Source organism: Meles meles, chromosome 6 (genome assembly GCF_922984935.1).
Source record: "Meles meles chromosome 6, mMelMel3.1 paternal haplotype, whole genome shotgun sequence".
Taxonomy (NCBI): domain Eukaryota; kingdom Metazoa; phylum Chordata; class Mammalia; order Carnivora; family Mustelidae; genus Meles; species Meles meles.
The window spans coordinates 67,744,487-67,763,835 of record NC_060071.1 but is presented as its reverse complement, the minus strand read 5'-3'; the positions used below and the strand labels follow the sequence as shown (position 1 = coordinate 67,763,835).

General features: G+C 33.6%; 1 protein-coding gene across 5 annotated transcripts in view; it reads right to left on the bottom strand.

Annotated features, from left to right (window-relative positions):
- CTDSPL2 (CTD small phosphatase like 2) overlaps positions 1-19,349 on the bottom strand; it is an 84,431-nt gene that overhangs the window by 5,406 nt on the left and 59,676 nt on the right. For all 5 annotated transcript variants that reach the window (XM_046008828.1, XM_046008831.1, XM_046008830.1 and 2 more), the window contains 6 exons: positions 19,064-19,175; positions 16,757-16,843; positions 6,150-6,212; positions 5,966-6,045; positions 2,844-2,970; positions 263-358 (listed from right to left, as the gene is read on the bottom strand). In XM_046008828.1, the coding sequence (XP_045864784.1) occupies positions 263-358; positions 2,844-2,970; positions 5,966-6,045; positions 6,150-6,212; positions 16,757-16,843; positions 19,064-19,175 (565 nt within the window). The remainder of the gene's footprint in view (positions 1-262; positions 359-2,843; positions 2,971-5,965; positions 6,046-6,149; positions 6,213-16,756; positions 16,844-19,063; positions 19,176-19,349) is intronic.

Below are 19,349 nucleotides of genomic sequence, written 5' to 3'. Positions count from 1 at the left end.
GAAATCAATTTGATACTACTAGTTGTGACTTGCAAGAAGCCCAGTGAAATAAAAACACCCAATCTACAAATTTTAAAATATTGATGAGCATGATTTTAATATAATTTACAAGGTTAGAAAATGCTTGTAATCCTTTTCAACTTTTGCCCTAATTTCATACCAAGCTGACTTAAAATGTCATATAAAGCAGTTAAAAAGGTTTGTTTCAATAGAGTTGAGGCAACAAAAGCAAAACAGAAAAAGAAAATTAAGATATACTTACCAGTTCTACAAGCTTCTCCAGAAATGGAATCAATTTTAGGAGTTCATTGTCATTTTTATCCATAAACCAGCTTTCTATAGGGATTCCATTAGATAGCTATAACGATAAATAAATAATTAAATCCTCTTTTTACATTTTGCCTACTTTGTAAAAGCCTGAAAGAGAAATAGCAGATACTTAAGAAACACATGTATATAATAAGTTCCTCTGAAAAGGAATGCCATCAAAGTTTATGCTTGTCATATTCCAACAACACAACAGTGCAAGAGACAGATGTTAGGGAATACATCAAAGCCTAATGGTTTTTCCACGTCATGTCTTCCTAGTGTATGTGAAACTATACAAGAAAGATCCATTGAAACGTTTTGCATTAACATAACTAAAAATATTACTTCACTGATTCAAGAAATAGCTACTATTAGTGCAAGGTACTGTGAATGAAGGAGTACAGCCAATGTAAAAAGAACACTACCAGAAAGCCTATACTTTTACACATGGATTATATCACATTCATTTTATTCCAACAAAAAGCAGGATAACCTGAAACAGCATTAATATAACAAACAGTTACAATGGTATATCACTGAAGAGGAGTCCAGAAACAAGAATGCAAACCATATTTGTTTCATAGTAAATAATCTCTAGGTTGTCTTTAACATTTATGCAGAATACTGTGTTTAAGATGGAGGACAATTGATGGGAGGTTGGGGGAAACAGGTGGTGGGTAATAGGGAGGGCACGTATTGCATGGAGCACTGGGTGTTGTGCAAAAACAATGAATACTGTTACGCTGAAAAAAAAAATAAATTAATTAAAAAAAAAAAGATGGAGGACAATTGAAATGATTTTATCCAGGAACCAGTAAGAAATTCTTAAAAAACACATTTCAAAATGTGAGCAGTGACCTATTTTGAACATATTTCTTTTTTTTTTTAAGATTTTTTTTTTTATTTATTCATTTGACAGAGAGATCACAAGTAGGCAGAGAGGCAGGCAGAGAGAGAGAGAGAGAGAGAAGCAGGCTCCCTGCTGAGCAGAGAGCCCGATGCGGGACTCGATCCCAGGACCCTGAGATCATGACCTGAGCCGAAGGCAGCGGCTTAACCCACTGAGCCACCCAGGCGCCCCTCTTTCTTATTTTTTTTTAAAGATTTTATTTATTTATTTGACAGACAGAGATCACAAGTAGGCAGAGAGGCAGGCAGAGAGAGAGAGGAGGAAGCAGGCTCCCTGCTGAGCAGAGAGCCTGATGCGGGGCTCAATCCTAGGACCCTGAGATAATGACCTGAGCTGAAGGCAGAGGCTTTAACCCACGGAGCCACCCAGGTGTCCCGAACATATTTCAATACCATATGCAGTTTTTCCCTTTTCTCCTTTTTCATCTTTTTACTTTTTTACTTGTTCTATCAACATCTAGCCCAATTTCCACCATCCCTATTCTGCCCAGATTTATTGTGAAGGAAATCTCAAACTATCACATGAACATATTCATAATGTAAAACATTACGCAAGGATGCTTCAGTTCTAGTTCAAGTTATATTTCTTTAAGAGGTCCTTTTTTTTTTTTTTTTAAAGACTTTATTTGTTTGACACAGAGAGAACACACGCAGGCGGAGCAACAGGCTGAGGGAGAGGGAGAAGCAGGCTCCAAGAAGAGCAGGGAGCACAACGCAGGGCTTTATCCCAGGACTCTGAGATCATGACCTGACCAGAAGGCAGATGCTTAACCAACTGAGCTACCTAGGCACTCCCCCAAGTTATATTTCAAAGAAACATTGACACAGCATATAAATATACTGACAAAATAGTCTAAGAAATTATTTCAGAATGTCAAAGCAAACATATCAGAACATGACTGAGGTATTTTTAATTCTCAAACATGTTTACAATTACTTATTTAACAACTGCTAAGAATACTATTAACTGATATATATATATACATACATTTTAAGATTTTATTTATTTGACAGAGATCACAAGTAGGCAGAGAGGCAGGCAGAGAGAGAGGAGGAAGCAAGTTCCCCGCTGAGTAGAGAGCCAGATGCTGGACTTGATCCCAGGACCCAGAGATCATGACCTGAGTTGAAGGCAGAGGCTTAACCCACTGAGCCACCCAGGAGCCCCTGATATATATTTTATAGTCCCTTCTTATTTAGGCCTACTACCCAGATTTTTATCTGTGTTGTACTTAATTGAAAGAAAATTTTCAGGGTGCCTGGGTGGCTCAGTGTAAGTTAAGCCTCTCCCTTTGGCTCAGGTCATGATCTCAGGGTCCTGGGATGGAGCCCGCATCTAGCTTTCTGCTCAGTGGGGAGCCTGCTTCCCGACTCTCTCTCTGCTTGCCTCTCTGCCTACTTGTAATCTCTCTCTGTCAAATAAATAAATAAAATCTTAAAAAGAAAAGAAAATTTCCCACAAGGAACATAGCAATTTGGCATTTCTCATTCTAAAAGATAATACTCAACACAAAAATTTCACCAGTCAAAATTCTGTTCTCCTATCATATTCTTTTTGGCAGCATTTGTTCTCACTATATATATTTTTTCCCAATCTGAACTTTTTAGCAACCCTCCCTTCCTACCTGATATGCAAAGGCTTGTGGTGAGTTGTCAATTATTATAGTCTTTGAAAGATCTCTTCCAAGGATATTTAAGTCTTTTATATAGTTTCCTTGTACACAAACACAATGTTCACGGAAAAGCCGATGCCTAAACATAAAAATAAAAACAAATTAACTAAGAAAAAAAATCTCTAAAAATTACAACATATACTGAAACATACATACACATACCATAGGCTTTATAGTTTCAAGCCTTATTATTTTCTCTCACAAAGGAAATTAAATATAAATGTGAGCCTAAGCTTTGGGCTACACTTATACTTTTTAAAAATGTTAGCAATTATTGAAACCTTACAACCAAATATTACCATGCCTTTAAGAACTTTGGCTTATCCCAAAATGTTATATTAAATTATAAAGAGGGATTAAAAACTCTGTAAATTGTTTTTGTAATTTATTTACCCAGGAAAGCTCAGTTCAGATGCAGCATCTGGTTGTCAGCGAGGTCCTGCTTTTTAACCAATTTTCCAGATGGTTGACTGAGGCACAAGGAGGTCAAGTGACTTGCCCAAGGTCACACAGTAAGTCAGTGGTTAGCCCCGCATTGGAACCCAGGATCCTCCTGGTTCCCAGTCCTTTGCTCTAACCAGAAGACCACACAGCCTCCCTATCCCTGTACATGCCAGAATAGAAAATATAAGAAGGAATGTTTCTGTGTTGGCATTTTTAAAAATGTTTTTAGTTTCCCTTACAGTTTTTGAGAAAAGGTGTGGAGGCCAAAACATTCCATCATTTCAACTTTTCCCAAACACCCATCTTTCTTTTAATTTAGTTGAGTGTGTATATGATCATTTGAAAAAACAAGGACTGAATAAAATGATGAATTCAGATTTAAGTATTACAAATGTAAACTAATGTTTTACCAATGATACTTAACTGAAAAGTGCTGTTATCATTTTAAAAAGCTATGAAAGGCTTTATAATAATACTTATAAACTGTCAAAATTATATCATCTCATTTAGCACTCAAAATGTTAGTCTCTAAATATTACTAATAATACAGATCACCTTGAAATGCATACATTAGTAATTTAGTAAGTTTGGCTTCCTTGTGTCTTAATCCCACTAAACAATTTTCAGCAGCTAGGGTCTACTCATACCTCTATTTTTAATTATGGAATTTCAAGAAAGGGGCATTTTCTACCAACAAAACTTGCCATAGCTCTGAGAACAAAACTCAACCTTAAAAACACCCGTGCCAGTGGTGATGACAGTTTTCTAACCAGATAAAACATATTTAAAATAGTTCTCTTCCTCCCTTTTTATAAAGAATACTTTTAACTAAATCATGATCTACCTCTGTATGGTTTAAAGACCATCCTACTTTGAAAAGGTTAAGACCAGATAAAAAAATTTCATTCCTGGTTGGGCCTATAAAAGATTCCATTTTTATTTGTATGAATATTTACGTTACATATGAGGAAACTGGAGAAGCCAGTGCAGCACATAATGCAAATTACTACTAATGTGTCTTCCCCAATAGCAGCAAACTCACCCAAGACAGGAGACAAATGACTATGTATGTGGATACTACTGATTACTTCAATTAAATTACAATAAAACTCCTCCAGTTATTCAGGAGTCTGACGTTCAGTCAGTAGCAGGTATTTGCAGTTTTACAAAGGAACTACTTTTGCCAGTCATCAGATTTGCATTTGGACACATGAGATTCAGACATCATCGAATTTCTGAGTCTACCTTGTCTTCAACATAATTCCCTTTAGCATTCGAATGAATTCAAGCTACTATTCAAATAGTTCTTCCTGTTTTAAATTATTCAAATACAACTACATAAAACAAATTTAAACTCCTAAATATGTAAGCTTTATAGAACTAGTTTAAAAGAGGGGCATTAATTTGTAACATCATAATTCCAGGACTATGACTTGCCCCCCAGTTAAAATGAAAGCTCTAAGAGGGAAAGGCTGGTATTGCTCACCACTGTTGCATGGAACACTGGAGGTGCTGAATAGAAATCTTCAGAATGAATGAAGTCATCAAAGCAAAATCATTTGTGTACTTTTGTTAAAGTTAGGTAAAATGAGCATGTATTATACTTTCATAAATAGAAAATACCATTTTCATTTTTGATCTGATGCTTGCTTATATGGAAGATAAAATGGAAAGTGACAAGGACAAATTCTGATCCTTTAAAAAAATCACAGTTCCATTTACAAGACAGAAAATCTAAGTGTGGACATCAGAAAATGTCTTTTTGAATAGCAGCAACCACTCAATAACAAAGGTACCATTAACAGTAGAAATTAGGATTTTCCACTAAAAAATATGGAAGAAAGTATTCAAGAAAATCAACTCCCAGCTATTAAAGCTTTCATGAGCCTTTTCTGGCATCTCTTACAGCTCTTGGTCCAAAAAAAAAAAAAATCAAAGATTAACTCTGGCATCTTAAAGGATCCAGCAAGACTGCTAACAGTCTTAATATCTCACTTCAATTGACACAAACAATGGAACTAATTTTCAAACTGTTTTAAAATTACCCAAGGCACTCCCACCTAACCAGGAACATACTGCATCTGCTGGCTCAGGACACACACAAGGAACTGAGTCCAGATCAGGATAACTTGAGTGACTAAACCAACTGCAATTTCCAATTAGAGTCATGTAATGTTTTCTTTCCATGGAAGACAAATTTGCTCTTGAAAAAAGCAAAAGAGTTTAATTTATCCTTTCTGTTAAAATTAACCTTTATTTCTCTATGCCATTAAACAGGGGACATAACATGCATTATCTCAGAGACATAACGAAGTGAAAATATCATGCACACAGTGAAAAATTCCGCATACCCCCAATCTCCCCCCAGTCCCAAAAGAAGTGAGGATACAGATGGACTGTGAATGAATATATACATTTGATCTTTGTATCCTTTAAAGAACGTCTGTCTGGAGTTATATCATTTGGAACTCTTAAAGAGTTTGGGGCTTAAAAAAATTCATTTCACCATTCAACACAACCAATCTCTATATATGCAGCCAACTGAAAATGGCCATCAAAATTAAATAGAATCAAAGTAATTTCATAGATCAGTGTGACAGACATTTCCACTATTTCTTAATTAAATTTACCTGACCAGTTGCTTTTTAGGGTCTAGTATGTTCAGTAACTTGTCTGCATACACCTTCTTAGAAGCAGTAAAAAGAATGATCTACAAATTCAGGGGAAAAGAAGTAATCATTATACATGATCTAAATATGGGTACTGTATTGAATAAAATAAAAATACTTATGTAATTAGCTTAAGCATGTTTACCTCATACATCTGAGACATTCGTTCCAGGAATTCCCTGAAGAATGGTCTTAATCTCACGTAAACCTGGAGAAATAACAAAGACACACTTCAGTAAATAAACATACAGAGTAGAAACAACTTATTTGTAAGAGATGTTGTGTTCTAACTCTGAATATACTATAATTAAGAAGTTCATATTTTAAAGTAATAGAAAAGTTCACTAAGTACCACTCAAATATATTTCATAAACCAAAAATCACTTAAAACAATCTTTTTGTAGGGAAATGATAGTCATTATGATGTCACTTTTTAATATTTAAATGGCACCATACAATGTAATAGAACTTTGTGGAATATAATTTTAGTAAACATTTAAACTAAAAACTGAAGGATTCCCTTTGAGATTTTGATCCGCCAATCAGCTCCATCTTCCAGCCAGGTAGCATCCATCCAATTATTGGGCAGGCTGTGTCCACCTCTAGCTGACCTGTCTCAATGACCTTCCTCTATATTCAGAATTTCTTCTTAACAATCACCTGCTAAGAATACCTTTATTTTCAATCTCTATTAAGATAAATAATGTTCAAGAAAGAGATGTCTGGATTGGTGGGTTTAAATAACTGGAATTTTTCAGAATTCAATCTTTTTCTACATTTACTGACTCAGACATGGCATCTAAATTAGCACTACCAGGCTACTTGAGACTAAAAATATAACCATCAAATACCAGTTATCAAAACTTACTGGCAATATCAGGAAAAACTATAGTACCCAAAGAACTGCCCTTTCTTATTTGTGTGTGTCTGTCTTCTTGCCTACATTTAATGTAGCTCTTGTAATACACTCTAGAATTCAAAAAGCACAGAATTATAAGCCAAGAGCAACCACTAAAATGGATTTACAGAAGATTTTAAATTATATTCATTTTGTGACAAAATTTTATAAAGACAATTTTATACTTTATACTCAACAGAGATTATTAACTTCGAACACCATGAACAACAAATATTTATAGAAGATGTATGCACCAGATTCACTGGATTCAGATTTAAAAAAAACAAAAACAACCCACTAGTAACTACAAATTCAAAATCTAGGCTTCCTGAAATTTAATTGTCCTTAATAGACATCCACACAAAAATGATAAAAATTTCATTCTGGGAATGTTTTGGGAAGAACAGGGAAATCATGCAAAGGATTGTAGGAAGTAGTGACACCACTGTACTACCAATCTTTATAGTTTCCAGGGCCCTCTGGGCATAAGACAATGTCAAATATACAGTAAATATTTGATTTAAAAAAAAAAACAAAAAAAAACTGTTGAGTAAATGAAATAGAATTACCCAAAGTTAAGCAATATAGACAAAATAGAGAAAGAGAAGCAAGCCTACTGAGTTTCCTCGAAAACTAATCATTTGTAGAAGACAAATTCTGAACAATTATTAATATGCTAAGAATATCACTACCCCTACCTCCAGCCTAGAATATAAAGTATACTTGCTTTGAATCCTACTAGGCATTTTATTTCAATCTCTTGACTAATCAAAAACAAAAGTAAAGCCATGTACCCCTACCCCTAGAGCAAATAAAAATAACCAAATCCTTGGTATCCAATCACTGTCGTTTAGGATGAGGCACAAGAAATTTAACTAGAGCTGCTCTTCTAAATAATTTTAACATTTTTGATCCTAAAACATTTGGTATTCTTTGTGGCCAATCCAGGTAACTGAGAGATTTCAGATATATTACTGTCTTAACTGGAAATAACATTTTTTATTAACTATGTGTCTTTTCAAAAATAGATTTGTGATGATTAAGGAAAAAAATCAATTTAGTCAATACTTTTTTCCAATGACCTCATCTCAAGGATGATAAACTATGAACCATCAGTGCTAATTATCAAAATACTTTATTTTTGCATTTTTGTTCTCAATATCTCTGTTATCACTTGCTCCATACTATAAACTAAGTAAGGTCTCTGTAATTTGGGATTTGTTTCCTCTGAACCCTAACATACTTCCATTTTATTTTAGAGGAATACTTCTATGTAAACGATATTATTCAAGCAGAGGAAGTGGAGCACCATACAAAGGTGACATTTTTAATTTCTTATACATGACTTCCAGATTAAGCCAAAACTATTATTTCATTATACACAGAATGTATACTACTATATATACCATATACACTATATTCTATACTACTTTCACCATTCTTAATATAAAAATACATCTTAAATTTGACATTACTCTCAAAATGTACTTGTTTATAGGGGAAGATATGGCCTTAACGATGGGGAATATATTGCTAGACTGTTTCCTTACATGAGAATAGAATTAATTGTTAGCTACAGAAGTTCCTATCCTCAAAACAGATTCACCATTTGAACAGGAAGGTGATTCAGTATTAAAATGTATACACAAAACTAAGGTGGTTAGTGAAAAAGAAGAATATAGAAAGATACAATGTTAACAGTGAGCAGGGATGGAAGTTCTGCTTTGTGCTGCAAAGGCGAAATCTCAGAAAGAAAAACAGAAATTGAGGCACAAGGCCAGCAGGGTCTAAGTCATTTGGATAGATATATTAAAGCAAAAAATATATAAAAGTCAAACACTAAGTACTATGTAGTAGGAAACAGAAAACAATTTAAGATATGTATAATACAAAGAGACAACAATTACTTATCCTGTGAGGTCACAGAGATATAGAAATATACAAATGCACAGAGGCATTCCAGAATGCTTCCAAATCTATTCCACAGATGCTCTTAACTACATTTATCTTCTCCTAACTTTCTCATCATAAAGATTCCTGTCCTGAGCTGCCTACTTCTGTATTTTCCACATTCTTTCTCTACTTAGTATTTCACTAACCATCCTTCTTCAAACTTGTAACTCTTTACGAAGTTTTAATCTTCCCACCACTGAACAACATACCTTCTGAAAAAAGCCAAAAGTCTAAAAATAATGCAGAATGCTACAAAGAAACAATGATATAAAAATACTGTATCCAAAGATACATCTTGAATAGGACTACTATGCAAAGATAGGGATTTATGAGTATGTTCAAAATACAAAACTTTAAAAATAAAAGCTACTAGAATAGTATCTGCAAAATAGTGTTAAAGGAACTAATCTTGTATATAATCTGTTGTGGACTGATTTTACTAAAATTTAAATTTTATATAGAAAAGTAATGAATGAATATATATAACGTTACATTAACAGTATATCAACATTCCTTCATATGAGTAATACCTGACAGCCTGTACTTCCTTTGGTATTAAGACAGTGAGAACATCCTATAATTGTGTATACACATAGTCCAGCCAGGCCATAAATGGTAAACAAAACTAGATAGAATAAAAGCGGTCACCAAAATAACAATCTAGGGCGCCTGGGTGGCTCAGTGGGTTAAGCCGCTGCCTTCGGCTCAGGTCATGATCTCAGGGTCCTGGGATCGAGTCCTGCATCGGGCTCTCTGCTCGGCAGGAGCCTGCTTCCCTCTCTCTCTCTCTCTGCCTGCCTCTCTGTCTACTTGTGATCTCTGTCAAATAAATAAATAAAATCTTAAAAAACAACAACAACAATCTAATTATAAATTGATTAGAAATTATTTTACGACAGTCAAATTCATGACTAAGTATGCAATGTCAATCTATATAAACTGAATAATTTCTATTAGTTTACCAAACCTTATCTAGTTTCATAGATAACATTAACAGCATGACCAAAAAAAGAAGAAAGAGGAGGTGAGGGAGAAGAAGAAAACACCCAAAGCAGCCATCCTTTTGTGGGCAAGAAAAAAAATTCTTACATGTAAATCTTTTAAGGAAAAATATGTCTTTAAAAAAAAAAAAAAAAAAAAAGGTTTACTTTATTTTAGAGACAGCTCAAGCAGGGGAAGGGGAAGAAAGAGAGGGACAGAATCTCAAGCAGACTCTGCATGGAGCACACAGCCTGGTATGGGACCAAATCCCAGGACCTTGAGATCATGACCTGAGCCAAAACCAAGAGTTGGACGCTTAAGCAGACACTTAACTGACTGAGCCACCCAGGTGCCCAAGGAAAAATATTTCTAAATGGTTGTAAGTAAAGATAATACAACCTTACCATATTTAAAAAGAAACATATTAAAAGTATTTCCATGATATCCTTTTAATTATTGCTATACTGATAAAGTTTTTTAAATTGTTTTAATTTTATGCCAAACATGGGACTCAGACTCATGACCCCAAGATCAAGAGTGACTGGCAACTGAGCCAGCCAGGTGCTCCATACTGATACAGGTTTAAAACAAAACAGTCAATTCAGTGGGGCTCACCTACTTAAAAGTATGGCACCTTTAAATAAAAAGATGATTGGTAAATACTATATATAATCAGCAGTAAGACTTTAAAGCAGTACAAAACCAACAAAGCTGGGGAATGTGAAGAATGAGATGCTACAAATAACTGAAAAATCTAAACATTAGTAGACACCATAGGTGTACAAGGTGACTCTGCCAAGTTGTTAACCCTTCTATACACCTCAGTCTCTTCATTTATAAAGTGGATAAAGTAACAGTACCTACCTCATAGGGTTGTTGTGAGGGTTAAATAAGCTAATACATGTAAAGTACCTCGAAGAGTGCCTGGCACACTGAGACTGCCAACAACTATTATTACTATCCACCCTATAATTTAAAAGTAATCAGTCATAAGAATAGCTGGAATGAGTATGATTCTACAGGGCAGAACTGGATAACCTCCACTCAAAAGAGTAAGCTGTACAGCAGCAACCTATACTTTTAAATCATGAATTGCATCAGTTGACAGCTTAACTATTTAACTTTGTGAACATTTTCTTAGCGTCAATACTAGAGCATAGAGATAAAACCTAAACCCTCTTTACAGAAGAAGGTTGCTCAAGCAGGCCCTGTGGAGACCTCAACTTCATAACCCACTGGGTGACATTATAGTCATCCTTTGCTTAACACAGTTCCAACAAGAAGTAGATAGCTGCTGGGGAAGGTATTTGTAGGCAGATCAATCTGGAAACGAATAGGTAAATACTAAGACATCAAAATAAAAAATAGTAAAAATCGCTAACTAAAAGATTGTTCAAAACATTACACTAAATAGGAATAAATCAGAAAAGGGATTTTCCTGGGGCGCCTGGGTGGCTCAGTGGATTAAGCCGCTGCCTTCGGCTCAGGTCATGATCTCAGGGTCCTGGGATCGAGCCCCGCATCGGGCTCTCTGCTCCGTGGGGAGCCTGCTTCCTCCTCTCTCTCTGCCTGCCTCTCTGCCTACTTGTGATCTCTCTCTCTGTCAAATAAATAAATAAAATCTTTAAAAAAAAAAAAAAAAAGAAAAGGGATTTTCCTATAAAGTCTACATGGGATAAAGTGAAGCTTATGGTATTCATATAAATAAGTTGCCAACGAAGCAAAATTTTCAAGTAAAAACTGGCCATTACATACATACATACATACTTTAAATGTGTGTGTGTATATATATATAATATATATATAATAAACAGTATATATATATACATATATATATATATATACAGTATATATATATATATATATATATATATACTGTTTATTTGTATGTGTATATATATAAACTATTGCTGTGTTTATATTTACATGAAATTTAATCATTTTAAAAGCAAAAATAAGGTCATTTTAGTTAAACAAAAACGCTGCCTTTAAAAACAAATTCTAAACTGTCTAAACAATTTAATATGCTTAGCAATCAACTGTCTCCTTTCCCGTTTGCAGAACGTTTTCAGCCATTGAACAAGATTTTCCATGGATTTTAAAAATAAACTGCCTCTAATTTTAAGATACATTTACAAAGAATACAAAGAATTCCTAATGAAATACATTTTATCATCTTTGAGAAGTAGATAACTCTAGGTTTCAGCTCTTTTTAACCTTAAAAATCAGTAATGAATAATTACAATGAAAAAACTAGTACCAATAACTATACTTACTAATAAGGAAAGTTTCTGTAAAATTACTTTTTAATATTAACCTACAACTAATTATCAAAATATTGTTCCCTACCAGTTAAAATATTATTTTAATCCTCAAAACTAAGTGTCCACGACCCCAAAAGTTTTATTTAGGGCACAATTATACATACTACTTTTGTACAACAAAAATTATGCTTTGTGAAGTTCAAAACAAAATGCCTCTTGGTTAATACCAATTTAAGTCAGAGCCTGAGAGAAGGAAAAACTTGATTAGATATTTACTACAAAATTCTTCATTTACATGATTGCTTTTTCTTCATGAAGCAAAAATAATTCTGACTTCTCTACAAAAGACTATAAAGAGGAGAAAGGAGCCACTGACCCTCTATTCCTCTTGTTCTGTAGTACAAAATATTTGAGATCCTTTTGAAAATTACTCTATGCTATAAGGTTGCCAGAAAACAAACTATAGTAATGGGGAAGAGGTGGAGCTTCGCTAAACATGGATTTCCCACCCACCTCTCCCCCCAACTTTTCCCATACGAGCAACCTCTACTAATAAAACAAAGCACCCTTTAGCAAGTAGCTCCCTACGGAACCTATCTCTCCTTGAGTGCTTACCACAATCTGATTTCTGGACAGCTGACCCAAAGTTTGATGATTTTACTGATCTTCAGAAAGCCACTGACTGGCTAAAGTCTTATTGGTGAACAGAGTCAAAAATCAGATGCCCCTGCCATACTTTACAGAATGAGGAGTTGGACAGCACAGTTACGTTTGGCTGCACTGTGGTGAAACATATGAGGCATCTTCTTTTTGTCTTCAATTAGCCACGTTTGGGCTGAGTAGCTCTATTACATCTTCAAAAAACTGAGCTCCAGTTCTTGATGGAGATAGAGGAAGGTCATTGAGGAGGTGGTTCAGCTCAAGAGCTAAGTGAAAAATCTGTCTTTTGATTCAGTCCTGCTTGTGGATAGAAGTCATCTTCTGGATGGAAGAGGGAGTGAGATGACCTAGAGTCTTGAATTGGTGGATCTGCAGGAACAGAAACTAAATACAGTGGAGACCTCTTAACTGAGTAACACCACGAGATGGATTTCCTGACAATGTGTCAATATAAGCTAAATATAAAGATTAAATATGTGCACTGGAAATGATCATGCACTTGTTTTTCCAGATATCAAATGCATTTGCACCATTCTATGAATAAATAACATTTTCCCAATAACTAACTTCTGTAAAATAATTTATGGAAAAACAACCAATTTAAAGGGGGAAAAAAGACCCATTCAAACAAAAATCCATACACTTTTGCTTTGTGAGTGGCATATCCTCACTTTAAAAACTCAGTACTTTCAAATGACTTATTCTCTCCATCTACACAAACCACAATCTGTCTATCCATATAGTTTCAGCAGTAACATTTATCAAATTCTAAGTTGTATCTTTTAGGATTTCTTATCCCCCAGAGAAATGGAATTCAAATACACTCAATGTAGTAAATTGAGGCTTGAATAATCGACCTGCTCAAAAATTCTGAGAACTGGATTAAGTAAGTTCAGTCCTACTTATCAATCAAAAAGAGAGTATATACCATTAAGGCAGGCAATTTTAAATATGAGTAGTGATCATCTTAAATTTTCCTTAAACTTTCATCTGAAAAAAAAACTAAGAAAGCCCACAACCAGATTATAGTGGATCTAGTTTTAAATTTCTCTATACATTATTAAGAATTCTGATGAACATTTGATTACTCACTCCCACTTAGAATTTGAGTACGTAAATTTACTGTATATACTCTCATAATTATTAGACCAAGGGTCACCAAACTATGGCTTGTGGGCCAAATACAAACCGTCACTTCTTTTTGAAAATGAAGTTTTACTGGGACACAGCCACGCTTATTTGATTATGTACTTACTGTCTATGACTAGTTTCATGCTACAATGGCAGAAAAAGTATTTGGAACAGAGACTACAGAACCTAAAATACTAAACTGTCCCTTTTCAGGAAAAAGTTTGCCAACCCCTAACATAGATGATTATTAAAGCATACGTAAAACAATTTACACTTTAAGTTGCTTTGAAAGAAAGAAAAACAAGTAGAATTAAAATTAGATATAGGCCAACCATAACAAACTTACCATAAAAAGAAACCCAAAGTAAAGTAAGTCCCAAGAGGACACTTTACTTGGTGCTGATTCAGATGAAGAATTTGATCCTACCTTAACATACCAGTTTATTTTTAAGAGTATATACTATGCTATGTAAATGCTATGAAACTGACATATTCAAGAGTATATAGATAAATGCCATGGAACTGTTCACTTAAAAATGATTTATCTTATGTTGTGAATTCATCTCAATAAATTATTTTTTAAGAGTATATACAGTATTTTACAGGTTTCTACCTTTAAGTGGGCCACATTACATTGCAGTGGTTAAATATGTAAGTTACATCTTACCTAATAATGTGGTTTCTCCAAAATCTCTTAGATCATCTCAGACCCTTGTGTATATTTCTTCTTTGCCAGTAGATGGAGACAACACCACTGAAAGTTTAAAAGACATCATTCCCTGTTTAAAGGGAGCTTGCTGGTCTGAAAACTAGGGGAACCCTAACCCAAGATTTCTTCAGTTATTTTTTTAAAAAGCAGATAGAATGCTATGCCAAAACCAGAAATCCAAGGGATTAATACCGAATATTAACTATGGACATCCTCAAAAATGTACTGAAGGGAGACTAAACTCTGTACACAATTTAGTAGCTAATAAATCATAATAATAAAATGCAATCATCTCTGTAACTTACAAGATTCAAACTTCTTGCTCACTGCTCCTAATTTAGGCTAGAATATTTATTTTTCAGTTTCAGAAAGTGTAATTCAGAATATGTAAGAAAAAGAGTTATTTGAATTCCAGAGGTAGATGCAGTACATGTATGGTGTTTGTAAGTATGAGTTTATGTACCGCTAGAAGACTTTTCTTCAAAATAAGACAACTATCCTGATCAACATAAAAATCATAAGAACTTTATTAAAAAAAAGAGAAGGCAGAAATGGTGGAAGCAGCAAGAAAAAATTCAACTGTATGGTCACAATAAAAAGAAATGCTCATGAAAGGGAAGAATCAAACTCATCTACTTTCCAAGTTTCTTACTTCACTACTAAAAATGATATAAACAAACCAAAATTATCTTCAAGAAACAAATTTCAAATCTGAAAGCTTAAGAAGTCATTCAAAAATAATTATTTAATATGTTTCAAATAACAACTTTCCTTTCCAAATTCAGAGCCTGAATGCAATTTTGAACAAAAAATGAAGTTATCAAGCTAAAAAGAGAGAACTGAGGTATTACTGAACTATTTATATTTGCCACAAGACTCCTGTCCTTGATGTGCACTAAACAAGAACAACCCATATGGCAGAAAATGTCTTATTAAGAAAAAAGATTACATTAAGTCAAATAATATCTAGTTAAAAAGAAATACAAAAATCTTAAAATCCTTTATTTTTATGTATATTTTGCTCATTCTGTAATCAAAAGCCAGAACTAAAACAAGCTTCCACAGAAGGGAAATGAATATAGTGCTCAAATATTAGCATGCCTGAAATGCCTATTTAGGTTAAACCGGAACTAACAATAATTGCTAAAATAAATTCTCTTATGACTCATTACAAGATAAAGTAGGTAAAGCAGATCCCAAACCACAAACTTCTATTTAACTCTGAAATTTTTTGATTCTCAAAAGACAGGAACTATCATGTGCCAAGAAAACTACACCCCTATTCTAACTGCCTATTAAGAGCACAAACAACCATGAGCTCCTTTCCATCATCCACACAGTAAATGTTCTGCAGCTTTATTTAATCCTTGGGTTGGCTTCCTCTTGACAAAGAACAAACTTTTGACCCTTTCCCAACCCTTCAACAACTGGTGTGTATGAAGGTAATGCTAATTAAGTAAGAACCACCACCACCACCACAGAAAGGCACTTCGCAATTTTCAAAGTGTATTCATATAAATAAACTGAAATTTTATGACAGGAAAATCTCAAATGTAAAGAAAAAACTATGGCCAACACACATAATTCACAGTGAAATGTAAATAATATTTGCATTTTGCATGGTTACCTGTCCACCAACACAGATGAGGGAGAAATGATTTTACCCAGATTTTTAAAGCAATAACTGGAAGAATGTCCTGAGATTCTAGGATTAATATAAAGTAGATATACCGAACTGACTACAGATGATCTTACTACAAAAGGAAATAAAAATGACCAACAAGGAATGAATTTTTATACTAACTGGATTTCTGGGGGAAAGAAAACCACACACAAAAAACCAAAACACCAGGTATTAACCTGGAAAGTTCTTCTTGGGGATCTATGATGTCAGTGCTCCTGCCTCCACCTGCTGGCAAACAGATTATGAAACTAACAGAGATCACTGGGTTTAAAAAGTAGACATTTTTGGGTAACTTTAATGTTTTATGTAATTATTTAGCACAATGCTACTTTGTGTTAATAAATCAGTAATATATTGATGAAATCAATTAGGAAAAAACACATTGAACATTGCACACACAAAATTACAAAAGATTTCTTGGTTCAGAACATTGTCTAACAGGCCAAATCAATTTATAAATTGTTTTAATTACCTGATAAATGACATCTTGGAAAAGGACTGGAAAAGTAAGTGCTGCATCTTCTAGCTCATTTAGACTACAGTGTACTAGTGTTTCATCCTTAAAATAAAAAGCACATACCAAGTGAACCAAGATATTTAAAGAAATTTCAAATGATAATTTCATGTACCCATGACCACCAAATACATTTATGAAAGTACTCATTCATATGTGGAATTTCATATTTATCATACATTCCTATGTGTGGCATAGCAATTTGGGATAGAATTTTCTAAGCCACTGGTTCTTGGGTATGGTATGGTCCCTGGACCAGCAAGTAGTATCAGCATCATCTGCAATGAAATGTAAATAAATAACTAGTTAGAAATGCAATATTCTAACTAGTTATAAATGCAAATCCTCCAGCTCCACTTGTGATAATTCAAAAACTCAGAGGGGGATAAAGAGGAGCTCAGCAATCTTTACTTAATAAGCCCTTGAGGCGATCCTGATGCATGCTCAAGATTGAGAACCAGTGTTCTGAATTCTGCAGCTGCCAACTTTCTGTTAAGTAAAATAAATATATACCCCTTTTATTTAACAATTAGCAAATGGAAGTTTAGAATCTAATTATTTTAAAAAGTACATATATTCTATTCACATAGCTCCTTATCCTTTAAACTTTTATAAAGATTTTTATATTATAAAATGGATGCCTCAGTATCTGTTGAGTATGTTTCAGACATAAACATTATTTAAACTAGCAGTCAATGAAGACTTGTCATTTTTGATTATCAAACCCTGTTTGCTATTAAGAGGATAAGAAGGTGAGGATCATTCGATCTAAGATATGTGCCAATATTTATATTTCTTTAAAAAACAGTTCTATCTGGAATTAAGTGAGAAAACACTTTTTTTGAAGAAAAAAAAAAAAAAAAAAAACCAAAAAAAAAAAACAAAAAAAAAAAAAAAAAAAAAAACCTGCTAATGACTACCCCCAAAATTTTCCAATGCATTTACAATGAATTAAAATGAAACACAAATGTTCATACCTTGTGATTCCACATCTTATTAGCTGGAGTGTTTCTTTTAACCTAAAGTTAACTCTGGGGAGGCAAAGAGCAAAAAATACTCTAGATATGCCTCATTTTCTTTTAATAGCATATCAGTCTATATACATTTCAAGGTATTGTCTTAGCATCTTAAAAAAAGGTATCCTCTTTCCCTCAACTGAATCATAACTAATTCTACTACTTCTTCATCTATAGATTATCTAAATTTTGATCATTCTTCATTTACTTCTATAAAATTACTCATTTATGCTCAGCCAAGTCCTATCTTTTCCATTTACCTTCACACTGGATTAAAAATTATATGGTCAAGCTTGCTATCATGACCACATCAACTCCTAACACAAAAATATAGCAAAAGCTCTTTTTTCAGTTTCTTCACTAACTTGCACATCAAATCTACACTACTCATAATCAGTTTCAAAATTTTTCTCTTGCTACTTATCCTCTAATAAATACCTAATACTTAGGACCTCTGGAGAGCTCTCTTACATCTCTTTGGCTAGACAAAGGCTAAGGTGCTGAACTCTCAAAAAAGAAATATACATGCTAGTTATGATTTCAAATAATAAACTTTTCCTCAAGAAAAAAATTTTATGAGAAATAAACCACATTTCCAATTACAGGATACCAGTAACAAAGGCTAAATAATAACATGCTTCCCAATATTATGTAACAGGTAGGTGTTCAGTTCTCAAAGTTCTTCTGGTACCCTAAAACATAAATTTTTAACACACCAAGAGAGCATATTAAAGGTTTTATTAGCATTAAGAGCTCATGTTTTTAGGAGTCTACTAATAAAGTCATTGGTATTAGATAATGCACAAAAATAGTAAGAAGAAAGGGGCTATAATCTTGCATAAGGTCCATTCATTGGTACCCAGATAATATTTGGTTCTTCAAGAAAACATAATCCTGACACTGCCCCCAAGCCCCACCTGAAAAAAGACGAAATCTATGCATGAAATGAAGTAGGATTTATGGGGAAATTTAAAAAAAAATCACAAGAGTCTCAGAAAAAGAGGGGAAAGAACTAATTTCAAAAAAATGAAAGCCTAATTTATTTTCAAAGAGTACCTGATGACAACCAAACTGAGGACCTTGGCATTAGACTATGCTTCAAATAAAAACATTTCACAACATCCACATGTTTTGTAAATGTTTAAGATTATTCACATTCACTTTTATCCTTCCAGGTATTTTGGGCTAGTGTTTCAAAAAAGAAATTTAACTCCTTTATTTTCCCTACCAGTACTTATAATATACTTACCAAGTCTAAAACTAGGGAGAATTCTGGTGTGCTTCTTGTTTTCAATGGAAGAGCAGGTTTCCTATTTAGTTGTTCTTCTGTCAGTGGTGGAACATGTTTGATGAAATAATACCTACAAATCAAATTTTAAGAAAATCTCATTTCTACATTTTATAAATATAAAACATATTACTAAATTCAGCTCATATTTAAATCTTTAATTAAATAATATATTTTTAATCTAGTAAGCCAAAACCTGTGAAATGTAAATAAAACTGAAAATATTAGTACTTCAGTAACTCAGTAA